At 37.3% G+C, this 24,112-nt stretch overlaps 1 protein-coding gene across 1 annotated transcript in view; it reads left to right on the top strand.

The window, feature by feature from the left end:
- Positions 1-24,112, top strand: part of DOK6 (docking protein 6) — a 240,258-nt gene that overhangs the window by 170,197 nt on the left and 45,949 nt on the right. The window contains exon 6 of the mRNA XM_066546168.1: positions 9,402-9,540. Coding sequence (XP_066402265.1) covers positions 9,402-9,540 — 139 coding nt within the window. The remainder of the gene's footprint in view (positions 1-9,401; positions 9,541-24,112) is intronic.

Genomic DNA, 24,112 nt, shown 5'->3' with positions numbered 1-24,112 from the left:
TAAGGTCAGGGAGGACTGTCTCCTGTGGGAGAGATCCCATACTGGAGAAGGGAAAGAGTTTGAGAAGTCATCCAACTGAGGAGGAGGGGAGGGGCAGAAAAAATGGATGGACAGCAGTCTCCTTTCCCCATCCTCCTGTGCCATTGGAGAGAAGAAGGTAGAGAATCAGGAATAAAATTAAGCCCAGGAAAGAAGAAGGAGTGGGTGGATGATATTCTTAAGATTTGGATTTACTTCTCATTAGCCTGTTCTGATTTGATTGGCAATAAATTCAAATACTCTCCCTGAGCTGAGTCTGCTTTGTCTTTGACAGTAACTGGTGACTGATCTCTCCCTGCTGTCCTTATCTCAACTCAGACACCTTTCCTCATATTTTCTCTCCTCTGTCCAGCTGAGAAGTGATAGAGCAGCCTTGGTGGACAAGCTTAGTTTCACACCACAGCTTAGTTTCTAGGATCTAGGAAATAGAAAACAGAGCCTCTGCACAGCATGTTTGATATTACATATGGACATATTTCATAATTGCACATCAATCTCCACATTCCACCTCTTATGCCTGACTTTGAGTCCAGTTTGCTGCTTTTTATACTGTAACCAACATTGAGAATTATTTACTATCTTTAACTCTTCAGCACTAGCTAATTTTATTCAGATATATCAAAGTAATTAATACAAACAAGAACATCTTAATGATAAGAGTACGGATGGCTTGGTAGCAACCAAATAAAAGTGGTCTGAAATAAGCCCCAGATAGAATCTTCCTTCTTATCAAAACTGAAACTCAGGAAAAAAACTAAAGTATATATTTTTCCGCTGTGTCCTATGATAGACAGGGGTAAACCCTGTGGAAATGAAATAGAGGTTTATAATGCTAGTGGACAATCATTGATCTAGTCCACACAAAGTCACAGCCCACTTTCTGCACTTCCATTAAGCAAAAAGTGGAAATATCTGGCATGCAGAAATAGGTTGGTAACCCTCATATGCCCCGGTGGTCTAAATGTGCTATCACATGGGGCATCAGAGACAGTGGCTGTAGAGGCAGCACAGTCAATGAAAGAGAAAGTATCCCAAGAGGCGTAATTACCACCAGTACTGTAGAGAAATGTGTCCTATGTGTCCTTAAAACAAAGAAAAATGAGAAAATTTTTGCTTCTGGTATATTATACAACTTAAATGGCTTCTGGTTTAGGCAGAAAAATAAATAATCTTATAATGAAAAAATACTATTCACTCACAAAATGAGTCCCCCTATAAGTCTCCCTATAACAGGGAAAATTTTTCGGGTATCACATCTCTGCTCAGAAAGACTAGCAGTGTATTCATCAGACTAGCACATAAGATTTTGCTGCATATAAGGTCTTTAAAAGATTTCCAACTCAGAATGCATTAAGATCCTCTAGGTAATATTAGAGAAGGACTGCTGGATTCCTCTGAGTGGTGGTGTTCCACCTACCTGGCAGCAAATCATCATCAATCATTTCCACTCCATCTGTGAATGTTTTCCTTCTCAGAATTTCAAAATGTTTCTATAAATGGCCTTAGTAGGAAAGCTACACGGATAGTGAGGAGATCCCTCAGAGCATTTAGTTGAAAACACTGTGGATGACTCAAGAAGCACGAGATCTGACCTTGAACAAATCTTTGGGGCTAAGCTCCATGATCAAGTTACTGAGCCATATCAAAGGTCTGATAATATTCGAGCTTCCCTGTATTAACTCAGGCCAAATTCGAGGATATTCAAGCATATTCAAGAGCAGTGTAAAGTTTCCCACCTCAGCTTAAGTGCAAAAATATGACAATAAGTGTGATGGAGGAATGCCTATGGCTAGCAATTAGTAGATAGCATGCATAATTGCTTTTTCTTCTTGTATATTCTTGCTGGTAAATAACCATGATTAAGGGGGGCAGACAGACACCTCATATATCAAAACATTTTCATTATTTGCTTCTCAGATCATAAAATTTCTAGGTTATCCTTTTGACACTCCAGATAAAACTCTAAAATGCTGACAGCAAGGCATGGCAGTTTAACTCTTTATTCCCATAGGGAATGTGTAACAGAGCACACTCAGGTTCTCTGTTTACTCCTTCTGGATGTTGCACTTTGCACCATTTCTGTGCTTCACCTTGACAATCTTCATTTCCCAAACACAGATTTTTCACAGGACTATTTCCCTGTTTTCACTGACCTTGTCTCAGCTTTGAGTCTTTCTGACCACATCTGCTGCCAAAGTTGCATACCTGGATCATTTACACTTTGTGCACATTTTCTATTAATTGTCTTCTCTCTGCTCCACCCATAGAACTTTCCATACATATTCTGTTTATGAAGATACCTTTGTTTCCTATGGATTCCCCTGCAAAGTGTCCCTTTTTTGCCTGTTCCATAGCAAGTTAGGAATTTTTATAAGGATTTCCTTTTTTCTGCCTTTGTTTTTCTATCTGTTCAACATAGAAGTTGACTTAAAATTTCATAAAAGCATGCATAGTTTATTTTTCAGTCATCTTGATAAGCATTCCTAGGCATAAAGGGAGCTTTTTATCTAAATATGCTCTTGCCACAAAGAGTTTATTTGCTTTCCTTGCTTTTTTTGTTTTGTTTTGTTTTCTCAGAAAAGCCCAACTTTGGCAGGAAGCAAGCTAGCATGTGTTGAAGGCTGGAATGAGCAAAGAATTTGGACCCTCAGGGAAGCTTAGCATTCATTTTATAGTGAGGTCTGCTGCTTAGCTGGCCTGTCTTTAGTGTATGCTTTGTGTATCGTCCTTGCACACAAAGAAGAAACAGGATTTCTGTCAAAATGGCTTAGCTCAAGTTAAGATAACAACAAACAAGGAAAGAACAAAAGTTATATATCCACAAGAGAGATAGCGTTTGTGTGTCTCCACTGATAATCTAATTAAATTGGAGGCAAAATTGCTAGTTTCCACCACTTTTTAAAAAATCAAAGCTGTAGCAACATAAAAAATAAGTATCTCAGTTCAGAGTTAGATAGTGCATACCAATTAGTTCCTTTTCATGACTGACAGCCACAGCTTCAAGGCTTTAAAGAAAGGCTGACTTTTATTTATTACTCATCTTAGAAGTAACAGGCCTGGTCCCATATGACCAGGCTTCTTTGGCATACAGGAAATGAGCATTACCTAGCTAAGCACTTGTGAGGTGGATCAAGGCAGAGCTCAGAGGTCATGATCAGAGAAGTAGAACCCAGCTGGAGGCCTGCAGTCAGTGGCATTGCCCAGGGATCAATACTGGGACTAGCCTCATTCAGCTTGTTTATCAATGACCTGGATAAATGGAGAGAATGTACCCCCAGCAAGTTTGATGATGATGATGATGATACAAAACTGGGGGAGTGGCTGATACAGCTGGAGGCTCTGCTGCCATTAAGTGGGACCTTGATAGGCTGGAGAGCTGGGTGGAGAGAAACCAAATGAGGTTCCACAAGGGCAAGTGCAGGGTCCTGCACCTGGGGAGGAATAACCCCAAGTAGCAGCACAGGTTGGGGCTGACCTGCTGGAGAGCAGCTCTGCAGAGAAGGGCCTGGGAGTCCTGCTGGGTGACAAGCTGGCCATGAGCCAAGCAGTGCCCTTGTGGCCAGGAGGGCCAATGGGATCCTGGGGTGCTTTGGGAAGAGCGTGGCCAGCAGGCTGAGGGAGTTGATCCTCCCGCCCTGCTCAGCCCTAGCCAGGCCACATCTGGAGTGCTGTGACCAGTTCTGGGCTGCTCAGTACAGGAAAGACAAGGAGCTACTGGAGAGGGTCCATCAGGGGCCATAGAGATGATTTGGGGTCCGGAGCATTTCTCTTATGAGGGGAGACTGTGGGAGCTGGGCCTGCTTAATCTGGAGAAGAGAAGAATGAGAGGCATTCACATCAATACATACAAACATCTCTAAGGCAGGTGCCAAGAGGGTGGTGCTGATAGTGGAGCCCTGGAAAATGTTAAAGATAGACTTTGAAAATGTTAGGCTTTGTGTTTTCTCAGATCACTGCACCTGCATAAGCAGTATGATAAATGATATAATTGCTAGATGTGATGTTTGTTTAGTAATTAAATGTAATTATTATATAATCATAAGAAGAATCATGAGAAGCTATGTGGGAAATTTAGGGGGGCTATGCTTAGCTGAAATCTATGTATACAATAGAACAATATAAGTTTAATAATTAATATGAAAGTTATATAACGATAGAATATAAAAACACGATCATCTCGAATGTATGGTCGGAGTCAGATTTGGGTGGAAAACACCCCTGATTCCCAGAGCTCTTAATAAAAGCACCTGCATATAATCACTTACATGATTATGTGTTTCTGAATGCTAACAGTGCCAGACTCTTTTCAGTGGTGCCCAGTGACAGGACAAGGAGCAAATAGCCATAAACTGAAACACAAGAAGCTCCACCTCAGCATGCAGAAGAACTTTTCGTTGAGGGTGGCAGAGAACTGGAACAGGCTGTCCAAGGAGGTCATGAAGTCTCTCTCTCTGGAGACATTTAAAACTCACTGGGACAAGTTCCTGTGTTATCTGCTCTTGGTGACCCTACCTTGGAAAGGTGAATTGGTCCAGATGATTTCCAGAGGTCTCTTCCAATTCTAAGAATTCTGTGGTTCTGTGATTTTATTAATTTAATTTTTGGGCCTTGAAGTGTCTGAGTAAACAGCTCCATTCTTTTAATGAAAGCATTTTTCAAACTCTAGCTGTGGAGTATGCAACGACAATTACATCCAGTTTGGTACTTGCTACTGGACAATATGTAGTCATGATCTGTTCTCATTTAAGAATTTAAAGTCTATTTCTTTTTCAAGAACTGGAAATGCTAAAGTAAGATATTTATTACCTATAAATTATTAATATTTATAGTTATTAGTAGCAATTAATCATTAAGAGTAGACTTTTTTATGATGTATTTTCAGTTTCTATTTGAGGATGATTACCTCTTTTTAGTTATTTGTATGTAATTTGATACAAGTTTGAGTCTATAAATCAGCCATTATTTCTTTAATCCCAAATTATTTGTTGATAAAAAGAAATAAATAAAATTCATTAAAAATTAAATGTCAATATATGAACAGCTAAATTTTTTTTCTACTTGTAATTGTAAGTTATCTTTTATTTTAAAACAAGACAATAATTTTTCTGGGCATTTTAGTTTTCATTCAACCTTCATTTTTGTGAAAATAGATTTTACCCCTAATGGAAATAGTGAAGCTGATATGTCAAATTCTTGTCTTCTCATGCAGTTGCTGAATACTGCACTGTTAAACTTTTAAGATATTTCACCAGTGACATGACAGCATGAACTTTTATCTGGGAAAAAGTACTTTTTATAAATGATGGTCAAGTCAATGAAGTTTCCTTTTTGAAGGGAATTCTACATGGTTTAATATACAGTATTGACTCTTATCTAAAAGGCAGAAATTGCATACTGAGCAAAGGCAGTGGGAAACCATTGTATGAATTTGGGACATGTTGAAAAATGTCTGGAAATAGTGGTAGGAAAATCTCTATGACTTGAACAGAAATTCTACCTTCAATGAAAGCAAGAACTTTCACTGCTGATCTCTGAATCCAGCTTGTCCTAGGCCAAAAGCTGAGCTCCCACATTCCTCTGTATTTTCTCTCCTGGTTCTTGAGCCAGATCTGCTGATGGTGATAGTTGTGGAAAGCTGCTGCAGTTTTTAAAGAATTTTAAAAATGGCAATTATTTGCAGAACTGTTTAGCTAGTGGTGTCACTGTCTGTCCAGTTATATCATTCTGTAATAATTTATGAAAAAAAATGCACTTTCCTGTTTCAGTAAAAGCACTTCATGCATTTTAATGCATTGAATCCTTAAATATCTTAAAGCATAGGTTAATGACATCTCTGTTTCAAAGTTGAAAAACACAGAAATAGATCGGCATTTTTCAAGCACCCGCAGACTGCAAGTATCTCATAAAAAAATTGAAGCATACAAAATCAGTGACATTTTTCTGACAGTGAAGGTCATACCAAGTTGGTAGGACTGCGCTGCTTAACTGAGACAGTACCAGGAAAATGGAGGCCCAGACCTTTGTCCTGCCTCTTCTCAAAGGTGATTTTAGGGCATGTAAAAGTTATGAAAATGTTATTAAATTGGTTATTAATTGATCAACCATGTATGCTTTGAACACAGAGAAGTTAACAAGACATTAGCTAGGCTAAACCTCCTAAACTGGAGCTTTATAGGGATAGTTATCTGACAACTAGAAGGGCCATAGACATAATAGCTTTTTGTCCTACTGACTTTGTTTGGACTATAAATAGAACAAGACAAGTCTTGTTTCAGCTCATGGGCTTATCTGTTCCTGTTGGCCAGATATGTAAAGGTTTTGCTTTTATGGCAAAACCCTTAAGCTTCAGAGAGCCCCCTTTCCCTGTCCCCATCTTCATCATTCTTAGGAGTGCTTCTGTGTTAGTCTATGTTTCCTTGTTTAGGAAAGACTGAACCTAACCCTAATGAGGCTACTCATCTTGGTTTATAACTAGAATAGAATAGAACAGAAAAATAGATGGGACTAGACTAGACTTAGAAGGTCTAAACTCAGATTTTCACTTTACTTCAGAGTAATGGAACAATGCTCTGAGGAGATGAACAGGACAACCTTACTATGGCAAAGGGATTCATCTCCTTGGGAGACATTATTCATAAGAAGTTTAAATGGAAAAAAGAATGTTTTACGCTAACAATTTTTGCTGCTTTCACTTGGTTCAGATGTGCCAAGTAACACCTACTTAATTCTTTGGGGCATTAAGTTGTATTAAACTTGAAGTCAAGATAGGGGAATTCAGCACTTTAAAAAATGATGCCCACAATTCTCCTTCACCTCCAATTTTGAGCAGCTGTGTGCAGACCATCCATCACTAGCCAGGGAAGCCCTCATGGGGCGGCTGCTGGCAATGGCTTTCCACCCCTGGTGTGACATGTCCACCACAGCTGAGGCTGGGAGGCAGGGCAGTGTGCTGTGCAGGGGGTGAGGTGGCAGTGCCACAGCCTGCACTGGTGCCCCCAGCCAGGCACAGACCCTGCTCTGGCAGGCAGTGGGGGTGGTTGGGGTTTGTGTGGTGAAAACAGGCAGCTAAGTCCATCAATGTTAATCATGCCCCATTGCCTACTTTTTCCCCCCTTTTCCTTGTTTTTATCTCTGTAAAAGATTTTTCATCCTCTGAAACCAACAAAAAGATCATATTTTCCTTCAGTTTCTGAAACCCCATCCTTTTTTCCAGACTTTCCATTTCACGCTGTTTGAATTTTATTAAGATCTCTTTACACAAAAGCAGAGTACTGGCTATATGATGCCCTGAGGGATCTGAAAGGCTGTTGCCATAATGTCACAAAACTCTGGGGACATTTTATTTCCACCAGAAGCTCTTTGGAGGACTCTGTCTAAGGATATAATATGTCTTAAATGTTTACAGCAGGGATCTTGATCTCCATTGGAATTTAATACAAAAAGCTCTATTTTAAATCTCTTAATTAGCACATTACATTAACACTGATTAAATAATACCTATCTATAAAATGGATTTTATTTTATTTCTATTTTTCAATGAAGAAAACTGGTATTATTCCAAAATTATGGATAATATTGTTAATCATGTATTTTTAAGACTATGAATTTGTTTTCAATACTTCAGCTGATCATTACAAAGTATTTTCACCAGGTATTTTTCAGAAACACCTCTGTTTACTGTTTCTGCCTCCAATACTTTTGGCTCTTCCCGAACACAGACATGCATAAATTCTTTGTACAAGGCTCACAGTAGCATGTCTCCTCCAGTGAACAGGAAAAGATTTTGTGTTAATAAGGTTTTTTTTTTCCACTGGTCAACCTTGAAGTCAGAGGCTATTGCTGAACTCTCAGAAGTCCCTAATATAGCATAACAGCCATGTTCAGATAACTTTTTAAATGAAATTGTTTAGGAAGCCATATCCTAATTTGACAAAAACATAAGACTCATAAAAAAAAGTATTGTCTTTTCAAAAAGCTGCAGTATAATTGTGTGCGTGCATATAGTATTGTAGGATATATTTTTAAATTGTTATTTAATTAAAGTAATATAGATCTGTATGTTTATTTGATGGGAATTTCTTTTTGTAAAATTTAATGCATAAATAATCATACACAATATGGGACGCAAATTCTAAAGATAATATTTAAAAACCCATTTGAATGTTGAACTATTTGGAACACCTTTTTCTATTTTTTTTTTTTTAAATTTTGTGAGTTTTGGGCTTTATGGGACCATGCTGAAGGAGCTGGGATATTAACAAAATTTGGTTTCTTTAAAAATAATGCAAACATCCAAAACAATAAAGGAATCTGATGTTTTAAGGCAAATCAAAATCTCTCTATTATTGATGCATGTTATGCATCAGTGACTCAAGTCAACACTTTTCTGTCACAGATAACTGAAAATCTCTTCAGGAGGTATCAGACCAAATGAAAAGGATTTTTGAAATTCCATTTCCGAAACTGCAAGTAGTCTATAAAAAATATGTAAATCAGATACTGATAATATAATGGAACTACTAATATAAATACATTGCATTGCACCACTGGTTAACAGTATGTACATCCTCCAAATAATGGTCACACAGCAATCTAACATTATTTCTTACTCCTATTTCCTGTATTTCCCAGACCTTTTTGTCATTGTATTTACTGTGTACCACTCTTCTTTCTCTGAATAATGCTGCAGCAGTTGCTCCCTCAAAAGAAGAAAGTAAATTTTATTTCTGGAGGGTTTTTTTTTTCATTATTTAATCTTCTTTCACAACTGTTCTTATTCTCAAATGGACTGAATGGCTTTTGTTATTACCAGGATAACTTTGGATGCTGCCTCACATAAATATACTGACAGAGGTAGTAATAATTTAACCCTTTTAATGCTGTCTTTCAATGCATCATCTTTGTAGTGATTAACCATAATGGCATTTTTAGTTGGTCAGTGTTCTCTTAAAATGTCAGCTTTTCAAAGTCACAATGTACTATGTATTTCTGGCATCAACTGGTTAAAATAATTAAATTTAGCTCACACTTACTGGTGCAGACATTTGGAAAAAATGACAGAAATAACTGTCTCTATTACCTCAAGTTTTTATTCCATGCTAAAGGTTCTTTTTCACTATCCAGATGATGATTAAAACTGAATTTAAAAAATATATTAATGAAGTTCTGCCCATCTCTTGGAATATGTTTTTTTTCCAATGCTAAAAATAACTGCAGATGTTTAGTGTTTGGAATTTCAGAGCTTAACTACATCTCTAAAGTTGGCATTTGCTACTGTAAGGTATTCACTTTTTGTAATAGTTAGATAAAAATTACACAATACTCATTTTTTTTCTTTCCATTCTGCTTAAATCTCCCTGCAGGATGTGCGACACAGGAGAAGGGCTGTTCACCTTTCAAACACGAGAAGGAGAAATGATATATCAGAAGGTCCATTCTGCAACACTGGCAATAGCTGAGCAGCATGAAAGATTAATGATGGAAATGGAGCAGAAGGCAAGGGTAAGGTCCTTCTACCAAAAGTCTTTAAACATATAAAAATTGGTAATAAACCAAAGTCAGTGGATTCACCTGTAATGATAGTGTCAGCTGTGTGGCTAAGACAAAACAGACTTTCAGATTTATGTACTTTCATGGTTAGGGATCCTTGGTGTGTTCTGTACAATGATCTTTTGTAGGTGTTTTTTTTGGATCAGGGGATACCATTAGACAAGAGATCCATGGTCACCTTCTTTGAAATTGGGGCTCTGTTACTCAAGGATTAAACCTTTAGCTGTTTTCTTGACTACTGATGAATGAGTTTTAATTGCTCCTCATGGCCTCACAAGTGGAAAAAAACCCAGTATAAACACTTCTAGGTGACAGCAGACATGTTTTGTTTTTTCTTAACCCCTGAAAGAAATTATTTTATAATTTCTACATTATAAGTAGCCACACAGTTGAGTTCAAATGGAGCTATTTTATTATTTTGTGTTCAAAATTTCCAGTTTGCACAAGTTGTGTTTAACTGACTACTGTGGAAAAATTTAGAAATCTTTTAAGACAGCAAGAGAAAAGCTTTCCCTGTTTGCTTAGAAGTAGAAATAGTCTTTAATGGTTGCTCTGGAAAATTGACTTTCAGGCCAGGGAGACTAGTCTGCATGCTTTTCTTCTGAGATGACCGTGAGTCTCTGCATACCTTCTTCTGTAGACAGACAGATTCAGGTTAATTGTGGCTTTTCCTTCTTTTCTCATCCATACTGTACGTGCCTCCAGTCATGCAAACATGACTTATATGGATCTATCCCCCACACTCCACCAGTGTCAAAATACCTTTCTCACTCTGCTGAGACAAAGGCTCTTGCAAGGACCAAACTAAGACCCCCAATGTTCATCAATTTCTTAATTACTCCTCAGAGAAGTCAGAGAACCAATCAGAGAATGTTAAGGGATGGAAGTAGATCTTAAAGATCATCTAGTCCCAACTTCCCCTGTGGGCAGAGACACATTTTTCCTTATTCACTTAAAAATAAATTAGAAAAAGACTTAGATTTCCATGTCAAAAGTCTGCTGTGTTGAATGTTCCTCTCAGATTTTCCATGTCTGTTAGAAGAACCTGAACTGGGAAGCCATAAAAAAGGCCTGGTTTTGGTGCTTTATGAAAAAAGAAGATGGATTTTTCCATAAAATTAGACAAAGTAGGAGCCTGTGCATAATAGTTGAGGTGCACAAACTTTGGACATGAAATGCAGGAAGAGAAGAGTTTACAATCAAGGCTCGATTGCTGGGAAGTCCAACACAAGGTAGAATAAATGGAAGACTATTTGAAGAAGTAGATCTGCTGGCAAAAAACCACTGCATTCTGCTGGGCAGAAAATTATTGAATAAGGGGGGAAAAGCAGAAAAAACACATCATTATTTATAATGTGTTTGCTTTTAAAGTGTCTACACCAGTAACGGAAATTAGAACATTTTCATCCTGCCGTAATAAATGCTTAGACCAGGATCATACAAGATTTTCCTTTTACAGAACCATCACTTTCAGCTCTTCCACCCATCAATTAGCAGCTCTGCTGCTTTACAAAGCCATTTCCATTCTGCCATCAGATGACTTCCTTGAAACCATATTTATGAAGGCTGTGGCCATATGGTACGCAATATCCAGCTCCGAGTGAGAGCAGGCTGAGAAGCAGAAATGACTCATCAGCCACACCGTGTGTGATGCACTTGTCTCCTGGACAAGGCTGCGCTGTGATCTGCACACGGAGATCAGGAGAGGCTCACACAGGCTGCTGTGTAAGAGAGGCTGAAAAACCTGTTGATTTTATGCTTCAGCTAATAAACTAATGTTGGTTTGGAATTGGAAACTCTGCTGCTTCTTACTGGTAGGGGGCTGAACATTTAAGGGATCATCTGTGTCATCTGCAACATTTGAGTTTTATTCATATTAGAAACAAAATCTAAAATATCAAATAGACTAAGTGCATGTTACATTCCATTTATCAAGTGTTATTGTATCTAATTCAAACAATTTCACCAAACACCTATGTGTATTTTTTCCATAAGATCTGCAATTGAAATACAAGCAAAAGAATATTTTAAATCAGGGATTTAGTGGGTCTTCCCAAAGCTTGACATTTGATCTTTTTTATCTACAGATCTACACTTGGGGAATTTTGCTCTTTCCTGGCCCTTTCTGTAATGAACAGCTCAAGTTTAACTTCAGCTGTTAAGTTCAACTTAACAGCTCAAGTTTAACACTCATTAAGTGTTGAATTAAATTGCATATAGATGCAGATATATATATATATATATATGAGAATTTTTTAAAAGTTAAGAAAGGTGAATGCTATATCCATTATTGTACAAATCAGAAAAAGAAAACATATGCAACAGTAATCATTACTTCATCCTTCCAATCATTAGAAGTAATACTCCTGTGAATATTTATGTTCTGTCTTAAATGTTAATAGGTTTTAAGCAATGAATACACTGAAGTTTCATTTAATTTTTATCAGATTATAATATCTAGTATAAAAAGTAGTATAATCTAGTATAAAAAAATGAATACAGATTACAAAAGAAATTAAAGTGATTTTTTTTTTACCAGAGAAATCTTGATAAACAATATAGATTATGATTACCTTTTGAAGTAAATATACAAAGTACATCACCATGAGAATACAAAAACAGAAAAAAAATACAAAAAAAAAGCCCAGAAACAAATTGTTGTAGAAGAATAAAGGTATTGCCTTTAGGCAAATACAGGTATTTAGGTATGGCCTGTGCCTGAGCCACAGGACACATTTGCTCTATTTATGGAAGTCCCTCCATCCAAAAATCCTGTTTCAGAATGCTAAACAATAAATTCCTTTTTATGCTAAAAAATCTTTTGCTTGGGCCAAGCAACATGCTGGATAGCTGTTAATAAGAGAGAGACATTAGAAGAAAACTAATTCTTCCCATTACCTTTGAAAGTGCATGGGCTGGAAGCAAAAATGTTCTGTGGCAGCTTGTACAGTACCAAATCTGCCTCTTTGTCACCTCTAGCAGGAGAAGCCAAGCCAGTTTAAGCAGGCAGTCATGTGCACACTTTCATCTTCTGCCCATTTTCCTTTTGAATTATAACACTGGAAGAAAGACCTGAAATATGAGATCAGTAGTCACCGGCATGGGTGTGGATTTGAGCTGGTTATTGGTTTTGCTGAGATCAAAGCAGACTGGATTTTATTCCAAAAATTCAGCAAAGTGGACATTGATCTAATTTAGCTCAGGTGGTTTTCTTGATTGAATTTGAAATGTTGCATTGGCAGAGTGATAGTGCTTTGTGCTTGCTTTGTTTGGGACAATAAAAATTTTGGGTCAATGCTAGTACTTAAATTGAAATTATTTTCAGGGAAATTGTTACCTGTATATTCATTTTCTTTCAGTTTTTGTTTTTTCAATGGATCACTGTAATACAGATGATAATTCTGTTTTGTAGGGTTTTTTTGTGGGAGAGAGGGCAATATTGCAGTGGTTTTTAGTGATTTTAGTTCCAAGACAACAAATTAAAAAGAACAATGACAGTCTTTCTGTTTACGTGCTTTTATTTTGTGCTGTTGTGTTACCCACATGAGAGTATCAGTAACTTTCCTTTTATCACCTAAACAAACCTCCTGGTTTTTCCTCTGTCCCCCCCTTTTTCTGCCCTCTGACCCCTTGTTTGTTTGGTTTATTTTTTTCTCTGTAGCACTTGGAAGTCTGTTTGGATTGTTGGTCTTGAAATTACTGTGCAAAAAAAAAAAAAGTGTTAGCCTCAGGAATGACCACCTGTCCCCCCACTGGCTGTAGTCTGATGTTGAACATGAAAGATGCATGACTGGGTGTCTAACAGCCAGCTCCATCACCCCTCCCCAGTCCCCAGACTGGACTGCAAGCTCCTTCCACTTCCTTTCTCTTAACCTAGGTGCTTATCTGACTGAGCCAATAAAAATAAAAATTAAAAAAAAAAAAAAAAAAAAAAAAAAAAAAAACAAAAACCAAACACCTATCTAAAACAGGCAGGCTTCTTCAGGCTTACCGAACTGAATTGGCTTACAGAGGCAGCAGCAAACCGTTGGATCTTCTCAGTTGTCCTGTCCTAAGGAGAGAAAGAAAAAGAATAATTCATCCCCTATAAATGCTTCATCTAAAAGAAGGCTGAGTATCCTCCTCTTTGCCATCAGGAGATGATGCTGGGTTTGGTGATCCTTTTTTAAAGAATTGGTATTCAGATGGTTTTTACACAGGAGCATATGAGCAGTTGTTCTCAGCAGCACTTGTCTGTCTAACCTTGACACCAGGATGACAACATGGCATTGGAATTTTAATCTGTGATTTTCCTTTCTAATGCCAGCTTTGATCTTCTGCCATTTAACTTCACTGAAAACACTTCTTATGTAGCTTCTGCCCTCACTGTTGTTGAAGGATAGAAAATGGGAGGTTAAGAGCTGTAGATTTCCTATGTTAGGACTACACGTATGAGGGAGGAATTCTGAGGAAATACTTATACATTTGTAGCTCTACAAATTACTTATTTCAAGAGCTGCCAGTAAAAACTTATTGTGTATTTGCAAAAGAATAAAAATTTACAATATGTAAAACAATAAGCCTAAATAAGATAGCACTAAAGTTGATGCTAGCCAGCTGAACTTAATCAAACATCAGTAAGACGGAAGTGTAAATGCAGGAATAAATTACGATGGCCCAAGTTTCATAACTTATTATCTTTGGAACTTTCCTATAACATCTATTTTACTTTAGACAGCAGAGCTAAAAGCCATTTTAGGTTGTGGTCTTTTTAACATTTCCCAGAAGATAAACACCCTTATGAAACACTGCCTCGGTATATTTCTATTCTCATTATTTACAAGCCTTGTCTTTAAAATTCAACCTAATATAAGTGCAAGAGTCATCATGATAGATTTCTGTTATTAAAAAAAAGATAATATCAATGAGTTTATGTATTATTTCTTTAAAATACATTATTAGCAGGGAAATAATGAATCTACCAAAGACAAATATCAGGCAATGAAACTGGGCTTAAGAAGATGTTAGAAGAGAAAGGTAGTTAAGAAATAAGACTGCGAGTAATTTCATTTTTCTTATAAGGAACAGTATGAGGAAGGTATTTCACAAGACTGGTCTGATAAATATAAATTACAGTATTGTCAGAGTATTAATAAAAATGTAAATAGAGTTAAAAATATTAATGCGAATTGTCTTAGAAATAGGGGAAAAAACCTGTAAGGCTGGAAGAAATAACAGCATGAGTTAGTTAATGAACTTTTTTCTTTGTCCTGTAAGTCTGTACTATCTTTATGTGTTTCAAACCTGGTCACAAGCTAAATGCATACTCATCAAACATTACAGGATCAAATATTAGCAGACACATCAAATATTCAAAATTTTAACATGATGGTTTCAATTCTACTTTTGCCACTGCATCTTCAGAGCTTTTACAGTTTATATTGATGTCTTTTTGCAATGGTGTGCCTATTACCTACTATTTCAAGTTGTGAAGTAGGAGAATTTAAAAGAGATACTAGTGGATACTGCTGACCCAATGAATATATGAAATATTGAGCTAAATACATTTTATATATCTTTTGGGCTTAATTTCACCATTGTAATTTACTTAGTATAACAAAGCTCTTTTATGTTGTAATTCTGCCTAAGTGTGTTTAAGTTGATTCAATTCTTGAAGGAGAAACAGGAAAAGAAAATTCTAAGTTCGTCCAAAGATTATCCCATGCCATGACACATTGGTCTCTTAGTATGTTTTCTTCTCTTTCCAATTTATGTGTGAGCTCAAGTACTGAGATTCTGAATGCATATGATGATTCATGAACTCATGTACTTCATTCAAGTTAAAGCATAGCCTCAGGTCAGCTATTCATGCATACTTAGCTGAATATTGTTCTGTACTTCCCATCTGAAACTATGTATGGTGTTGCTGTATAATGTGCGCCTAGAGATTTTATAACCCTGTAAAACCTGGCTGCTTTATTGCAATACAGAGATGGTGAGTTGCTTACTTGGTTTTCATGGGTGCTGTGAAGCTTATATCTGTAATGGGATAGGATAGGATAGGATATATCTATTGGAAAGGATCTACAATGGTCACATTGCCTGATCACTTCAAAGCTGACCAAAAGTTAAAGCGCAATTTTGTGGTCATTATCCAAATGCCTGTAAAAGATTGACCATCTTGAGGTATTGACTCCTTCTCTAGAAAGCCTGTTCCAATGTTTGACCATCCTCCCAGAAAAGAAATGCTCCCTAGTGTCCAGTCTAAGCCTCCCCTGACACAGCGGACACTCCAGTGGTCAGTCTGTCGGCGACTATCTATAAATTTTGCCAAGATTAACAACACCAGGAATTTTGAATTTGTTTTGGTTTTTTTTCCTCATAAGTCAGAATCTGTGTACATTTTGGTTTTAATTTCATAAACCGAATTCCCACAGGTAGTGGGAATTAAGTATATTCTATAGAATTAAGTTCATTAAGTATATAATGATATTTTTCTTTACTCTGATTTCTATGAGCATTTTTTTTAGAATTTTTCCAGACTCTGTTAGGTTTTAGGCTCAGAAAACTGTGTGTGCTCGGATGAAGTAGTCCCAAAACTTACATTGCAGGTCTATTTTCAACATTCACCACTTCATAAGAAAGAAGGAAATTTTTGGATATTCAGACTTGGTGATAGTTAATGATTCTTTCAACTGGACTGCTTTTACTTTCTGATTTTAAAGAAAATATTATCGTTAATGTAGACTTATTTCATGGGCATTTTTTCAGGGGCTACTAGTCATATCCAAATAGTGCAGCAGCATTCAAAAACTATGCAGAAGGTGTCATTCACTTCCTAAAGGAAAATACCTCATCCTACTAAGAAATTCAAACTTCCACAGCCACTAGTCTCCCATTTATTTTTTCTTTCCTGAGTGAAGACCTTTTTTACCCCTCTTCCTCTGTGAACTGCAGGGTTTCATTGTGCCCCTCTATGACACCTTGCAGTCAGCAAGTGGTGTAAAGATGAGATGTAAAGTCCAGATTCTCTAAGGAACTCTGTAGGTTTTTGGCATTCCTGGATCTTTGCTGTGTATTTGAATGAAACCACAGAAATAGGGAAAATCTTTACTATGGCAACGAAGGGTTTGTGCAGCTGCTCCTACAAAGTGGTGGGGGTGGGACAAAGCTGTTCCTCATGTCAAAAACACTGCAGACAACATAAAGGTTTGTGGGGTGTGTAGGTAAGTGGCGTGGGTAGGTGTGAGAGCAGAGCTGGGAAATCCTTACATAAGAGTGTGTCAAATATTTTGGTAGCTGGTGATGTAATTTAAATGCCGTTTTGCCATTTGGAAACTAAACTTGCCCTGGAGTTTTGAATGTTTTTGAAATGATAGTAATCATGAGGGTTTTCATTCAGAGTGTGATGGGAAAAATTAAATTCTTCCTTTGTCCGACACATATTTGAACTTTCTCTTTTGCATAGCCATAGGGCTGGATGATCTTGAACGCAAAAAGGTATTTTAAATCTCTCCTGTGGACTAAACCCCAAGTACCTTAGCACATGGATGGGCATCCTTACCGAGAAATTACTCCCATTCTTTTCTCATTAAAAATTTCTGGAATACTTTTTATGCTGTTACCATGTTCTTTTAACTATTTGTCCATCATGCTACCTAAGATTCAGATTGAAATCTGCCTTCCTGCTAATATAAAGTATGAGCTCAGCCAAAGTTTGTATGAAAAGCTTTGTAAAGGTGTCTTACAAGTGAGATGATACAATTTTTTTTCTGCATGGAGCCCACTCCATCCTATGAATCCATCCTGAAGCTGCATACATGAAGCCTACGAACGCTGTTTTCCCTGTTCTGCTCACCTCAGTTACATGTTTGCATACATGTTTGCACTCTGAGCGTTTCTATTTAGGTCACCGCAGTCTGGTTAGCTTGTTTGAATGCAACAGGGCAAAGATGTTTTCATAGTGAGATATCCAAAGATGCAAACCCTCCTGAGAATTTAGCGTGTAAGCACTTTAAAAATCCCTGTAGCCACCTATCTACATTTCTGGGCTCTTTTTAAAGAGCTATTTCTTAAAAGTCAGATATCATTTATTTCAACTTTACAAAGTTGCATTTGAATATAAGAGGAATTGAAGGTTAGTGACATGAGCAAATTTGTAATTTTTTTTTCACTTTTCTTGTGCTTTGCAAAATATTGCATGTTTATAGAGATAACAAAGTAGTTGGAAAGACACTGTCAGGCTAAAATTCATATTTGTTTGCAGAATTGCAGGAAATGAAGAGCCAAAGAACTTTTCTCTAAACAAAACTGATGATTTGTTTAGCAGTTTTGCTTGCTAAAAGCTGTGGGGGCTATGAGCTATAAATTAGGAATAGCTGCTGTAATTATGTGGTGGTTGTTGCATGTCTGACTAAAGCCCAGCCCTCCCCTTAACTAACCTCAGAGAAGCATTTAATATGGAAGGGGAATTTTCTTTTGTATTGTGTGCCTTTAAACAAGCTCGCTTGTGTAACTGTGCTGGTAGGTTCACGTCATTGAACTCTCTCAACAGAGAAGCAGGTTGAGTTGAATGAAGTATTACTAAAAAATAATCCTCAAACCACCTCACCAGGGGGCTTAATTTAGTATTAATCTCATATCTGCTATTTTCAGAAAACTGTTTCTTATAAAATGAAGCAACTATAGAGCTTCTATTATTATTAGCAAAAATAATAGCTGATGAAGTTATCCAGTGCTCTCAGGAGACAGGTATTATTATAATATTAATAGTAATGAGTAAAATGAGGCACAGAAAGATTAAGGCCAAACTCAGCTGTATATGAATTGCCCAAGGTCATAGAATAATCACTGTATGCTAGGCACAGCACAAAAACAAAACAATAACAAAACAAACCCTGAATCATAGTCAGTTGCTGATTCGCAGAAGAACGATCTTCTGGAAAAGGTATTTTTCACATGGTTTTCATCAGTCTTTTGAATTATATCATCATTTTGTGTCTCTTGTCAAGCAAGGCCTTCCTCTGTTGCAGTAACTCTGTTTAGGAGTTCTTTATATCACTCAAGGGAATAGTTAAGGCTTTGTCTCGAATTAATAGAGAACTTCTTTATCGATGATTTATAGAAGGGCACTGTGCTTTTCAGAGAATAGGAGAATTATAAAAAGTAATAATCTGAGAAGGGATCAAAAATTCTCATAACAGCTCTAAAGTTACTTTGTAATTCCCTCCTGTGCTTTTTGTGCTTTGCCTCATCAGGTACTTGTTGGTAGGACAAAAATTAGGCGAAGTTCACCCTATGTCTTAATTTTGTGTTTTTTCTCCTCTTCTGTTCCTTTTTACAAAGATTACAAGGGTTTTAACGTGAAAATTATTTATGATCTCTCTGATTATGTTTAGACTGAAGACAAGAGATACTGAGTATCTAAAAAAGCCATATCTGATATGCAGAAACTTTCCTGTACTGCAAGTACATGCAGTCTTTCAATATGTATTTATTAGATTTATTTAGAGCCTATCCAGATAGAGTTTGGTTATGTTCTTTTTTCCTCTCAGCTGTGGGTTGTTGTTCTTATGCTACTGACGTCTTATATGATAACAGCCATGCTAAGGGTTTTTATTTATCAGCTGTGCAGGCATCTAGTTGAGGAGAATTGTTAGGCAGTAGTAGAGACTGTAGACCCTGTGCTGTTGGTTTGACATTATTTCACTGACCACAGTAGCTTTGTGAAACAAAGATGTGCGGCTACTACAGTCAGCAGAATGTCAGTTTGGCTCAATGGCACTGCACACTTCATTAGCTCTCAAATTTTCAAATCCATTGAACATAGGATCAAAAACACTAACATTGTAAGGGTGGTCAGCTCACCTACTTGCCTGTTCGAAGCAGGTATAGCATCAGAACTAGATAAAGTTAGCCAGGGTCTTATCCAGTCAAGTTTTGAATACTCCCAATGACACTGATTATGGGAGCTCATTCCAGCACTTGGCTGTTCACACTGTGAAGGATTTTTTCCTTAAGTTTGTCTCAAATTTCCCTTGCCACAGCCTGTGACCTGTTGACTCTTGTTCTTTCACTGTGCATCTCTGATAACAGTCTTCTTTGCAACATATTTTTCAGAAGAGAGAGAAAAAACGGGTTTAGATTTATTTTAGCCTTTGCTTTCTCATGGTGAATAAACATTAGACATTTAATCCAGCGTCACTGATCATGTTCTGCTTCTTAGAGGTTCTTTGCCAGGCTCTCTCCAGTTTGATATTCCTCTTGTGCCTGGGCCCAGACCTGAAGATTTTGTGAACATAGCTAAACTTCCAGATGTAGTTTCTCAATTGCCAAACAGGAGGGAAATGTGACTTCTCTGGTTGTATTTGCCATGCTTTTGTTAATGTGGTCCGGTGTGTCATCCATAGCCTCCATCACTGCATAGATACTCTGGTCATTCACATTATCACCAGGACAGCTAGTTCCTTTTGGCAAAGTTTTTATCTAGCAAGTCAGTCCCCAGAAGTATTTGTGTGCAGTTGCCTTGACCCAGTTGCAGCATTGATATCTCTCATTGCCGAACTTCATGGCAGTCCTGTCAGCCTTTCCCTCTGCTTTGCTGAAATCCCTCTGAATAGAAGCCTTCCTGTCTGGGAGTTTGACTATTCCCCCTGGTTTGATGTCATCCCCAAATTCTCTAAGAGTTGATTCTGTCCCATTTCCCACGCTGGTGATGAAGATGTTAAATGTAATGAAGTACTTTTCCATCTCAACTGCAGGAATAGGTTTTTCAAAAATATTTCAGTTCTGCAGCGTTCAGCAGCAAGGAATTAATGAAGATTTTCCGTGCTATGGCAGAAGCATCCATTTCTCTGTTTCTTATGACTGTCTCAGGGTAAAAGCTGCTAGTCTCATAGCATATTCAGTCTGTCAGAATCCATTTCCATAAAGACTGCTGCCAGGCAAGATTCATATGGTTTTGTATGACTGGCTGTTGAATGCACATCTCTACAGTCTTTGTGATTCAAAATCCGTTGATAAATCAGCAAAGGTTCTTCTCTTCATTATCTTAATCATTTCCTTGTAGAATATAGTGGTAAAAGTTGCAATTGTTACTTCCTGAGATTTTGTAGAATCCTTTGTAAAATCCTTTGCTGGTATTTCTGTGATGTGTTCCCACATATTGTTTGTTGTTCAGTTTTCCATACATTTTGTTTTACAAGGAAAAAAAGCAATGGAGTTACAGATTTCCATGGCAACGGGTATAATTCTATTTCCTTTGTTTTGTGAAGCTGAAACAGGCAAAGGATTGTTTCATTAAATAACAACTATGGATTTGGAAAGGCTGAGTTATATGGCATGTGATCATGTATGAACAACTTCTACTGTGCCAAGCAACTTTTGCCAGCAGAAAAAACAAACACCTGGTTTTTGTCTGAAAATGAAATTAGGAGAAGAAAGGTTGCTGTTGGTAGGATTATTGGGCCGATTCAAGTATATGGAAAGGTAAAGCAATCTGTGAACATTTCTCTGTCTCCCACCGTTTCAAACTGAATTCCTGATTTGCACCTACTTTTGCTATATTAGTAAATACACATCAGTAAGGAAGCAAAAATTTCACTGGTTTCTTTTATAAGCAGAAGTTTGAATTGCAATTCAGAGAATCATGTCTCTCACTACAAGTTGTTTCTGGACCACAAAACCCCAAATACTTCCAAATATACATGATATAGTTTTATTTAGAAGTGTATGTATTGCTTTTTAATGATCGCTTATTTCAATTTTAAAAAAACAATGTCAAGAAATCTCTGGCTGTATCTATCTATATACATGATCATGGTGTGGTCCCTGTGTGCAAGAACACACAGTGGAAAGGAATAGCCCTTTATTTTTATATACCAGCTTCTCAGTTGATTTTAGATCTGTAAAAACTCATTAAAGGCTATGCAGCCCCTGAAGCAAATATTTAATTGTTAATAATAGGTTTTCTTAAATTAAATTAATGTGTGCTCATATGTGCAGGCATATGCCTCCCTCTTGCCCCCCCCCCAAAAAATACAGTATGTTTCAAAGCTAAAACTTAATTTACATTCATGTGTATTGCATATATATAACTAGCCCCAGTATGTGTGATTCAAGATGCATTTCAAATGTCTAAAAGTAAATAGTTAAAAGGAAGGAACCGTGTTTTTTGGAAGATATTGAAGAATTATCTGAGAAGAGTTTACTACATAGTAGTAATTTTAATGCATTCTAGGTTTGCTATTTCTTGTTTTTAATTGAAATGTCTTTGTATGACATATAAAACTAACTTCTGAAAATGTCAGAAAGTAGAGGTCAGCCACATTATGTGTGTTGCTGAATACCGGAGTCATGCACTGATAAGCTTAATGAGGAATATTCATGAAAAGTTATTGATGATTACTGTTTCAGAAAGTATTCAGAAAATTGTCTTCCTGTCATTTTAGTAAAGTTCATTGGTCAGTAATTTCTGTATACCGAAATGAAGAAGCTAAAAGAAATGAGATTTCCACAAATATATGTAATTGGAAACTACTGATTTGTTTTAGACAATAGAAGAAAAACTTCTTGAGAAATCTCAAGAGGTCAAAGTAATTTGCTTTATCAGAAATAATGGAAGTCAAATAACTGTGTGGGGAACAGTGAATATAGATTGCAGCATTTTTTATAAATCCAGTTTTCAGCCCCAAATTTATTCAATTGGGGTTCTCCCAGCTGAGGACAGTCTGTGTTCATCCCTATTTCACCTTTCTTGCCACATGCTAGAGAGAGGTTTTTGAGTCTGTTCTCCACCAAGAGACATTTTTCATACCATGGCTTCTACCACACCAGTTCTGAAGCAAACTTCTATGAGGTCAGAAAGGCTGTCCTTACAGTACTCCCAGGTAAAACACTGAGACTTCAAGTGTCCCAAATATCTGTTTAAAATATGCCATGTCTTTTGGCAAGTAATTTCATGAAAAAAATCTCATACTTTGAAGATTTTGCCAGAGCATTTCAGGCTGAGGTCAGACTCTAGTAGCTTTGTAAGAAGGAGGAATACTCAGCAGAGCAAGGAGAATGAAAAACAGATAGGGGAATGAGGACAGAGGAAGGACTTGTATGTCAGCACTCATAGCAAGCCTCACTATTTTTAGCCCTGGCTTGACAAACCTCATGAAAAAGCCACTTCTGGAACTCCATAACTCTCAGGCTGAATTACCCAGAAAATATTTGCTCCAAATGAAGAAGACAAATCTTTGTTGAGGGTCTCTTTCTTTGATCTCTCTAACTGATGCATTTCAGTTTGTTCTTTTCCACCTCAACTGACTTATCCTTACACTGTTCAGAAGACAGATCTGGGACTCTCCCTGTTCAGTAAAACCTTATCTATAATTTTGGAAATGACAATCGCAGACCGGTTGAGGATGGAAGGAATCTCTTGTCCAACCTCCCTAGTTGAAGCAGTGCCACCAAAGCTGGTTTTCCAGCAACATGTCCCAATGTCTTTTGAATATCTTCAACGTGAGAGACTTCACAACCTTCCTGGGAAATCTGTGCCAGTGCTTATTCAACCTCATAGCAAAGGTGATTCCTGATGAACAGGAATCCTCCTGTGTTTCAGTTTCTGCACATTGTCTCTGGTCCTGACACTGGGCACCACTGTAAAGAGCCTGGTTCTGTCTTCTTTGCCTTCTTCCATCACGTATTTACAAACATTGATGAGATGAAGCCTTCCCTGCTCCAGGCTGAAGAACCCCAGCTCTCTCAGCCTGTCTTCATAGCAGAGGTGCTCCTTCCCACTGATTATCTTCACAGCCTCCTCTGCACCTGCTCTAACAGGTCCTCTCTTTTTTGTGCTGGGGCTCTTAGAGCTGGATGCAGTGCTCCATGTGGGGTCTCATGAGGCAGAGGAGAGGGAGAATCACTTCCCTCAACCTGCTGGCTCAGGTGTGGCTGGCATTCTGGGCTGCAGGCATACATAGCTGTCTCCTATTTCATGGCAATAGAAAGGACAATCAATATCTGCAAATAACTTCTGTGCAAAACTGGATTCTCTACCATGCATATATATATTTATATGTATACATACATGTATTTCTTGAAGAAATTAGCTCAGTTGTGTTTGTTTCTTCTAAGACCAGCAGTACAGCCAGGCTTGAAATAGTCTCAGCTCTTTCCATGTTGGCATTATCGCCCATGTTATTAGTGAATGGTTTTATGCAATGAAAAATGGATAAAGTATTTCTTATTTATAGTAAAATGGCTCAAACCTTTGAAAAATGTAAGAATCTGAGCTTCTACCCTCACAGTAATTATTATAGTTTCCAGGAAACTTCTTTCACAAAAGGAAGAAGCCCACAATTTTGTGACAGAATATGGGTGAAGTCAGGCACCTTACTGGCATTCAGCAAATATAATCCCAACGTGCTGTAAAATGTATCTAATTTTCCTCTAACATCAATCCCTTCTGTCTGGCAACATTGATCTATTATGAGCTTCTTTTAGAGGAAAGAAAAAATAAAAGAAAAAAACTTTTTCAGGAGACTTGTGAGGTCATATA

Source organism: Molothrus aeneus, chromosome 1, assembly GCF_037042795.1.
Source record: "Molothrus aeneus isolate 106 chromosome 1, BPBGC_Maene_1.0, whole genome shotgun sequence".
NCBI lineage: Eukaryota > Metazoa > Chordata > Aves > Passeriformes > Icteridae > Molothrus > Molothrus aeneus.
The sequence above is the reverse complement of the archived record's forward strand: the minus strand, read 5'-3'. Positions and strand labels throughout refer to the sequence as shown.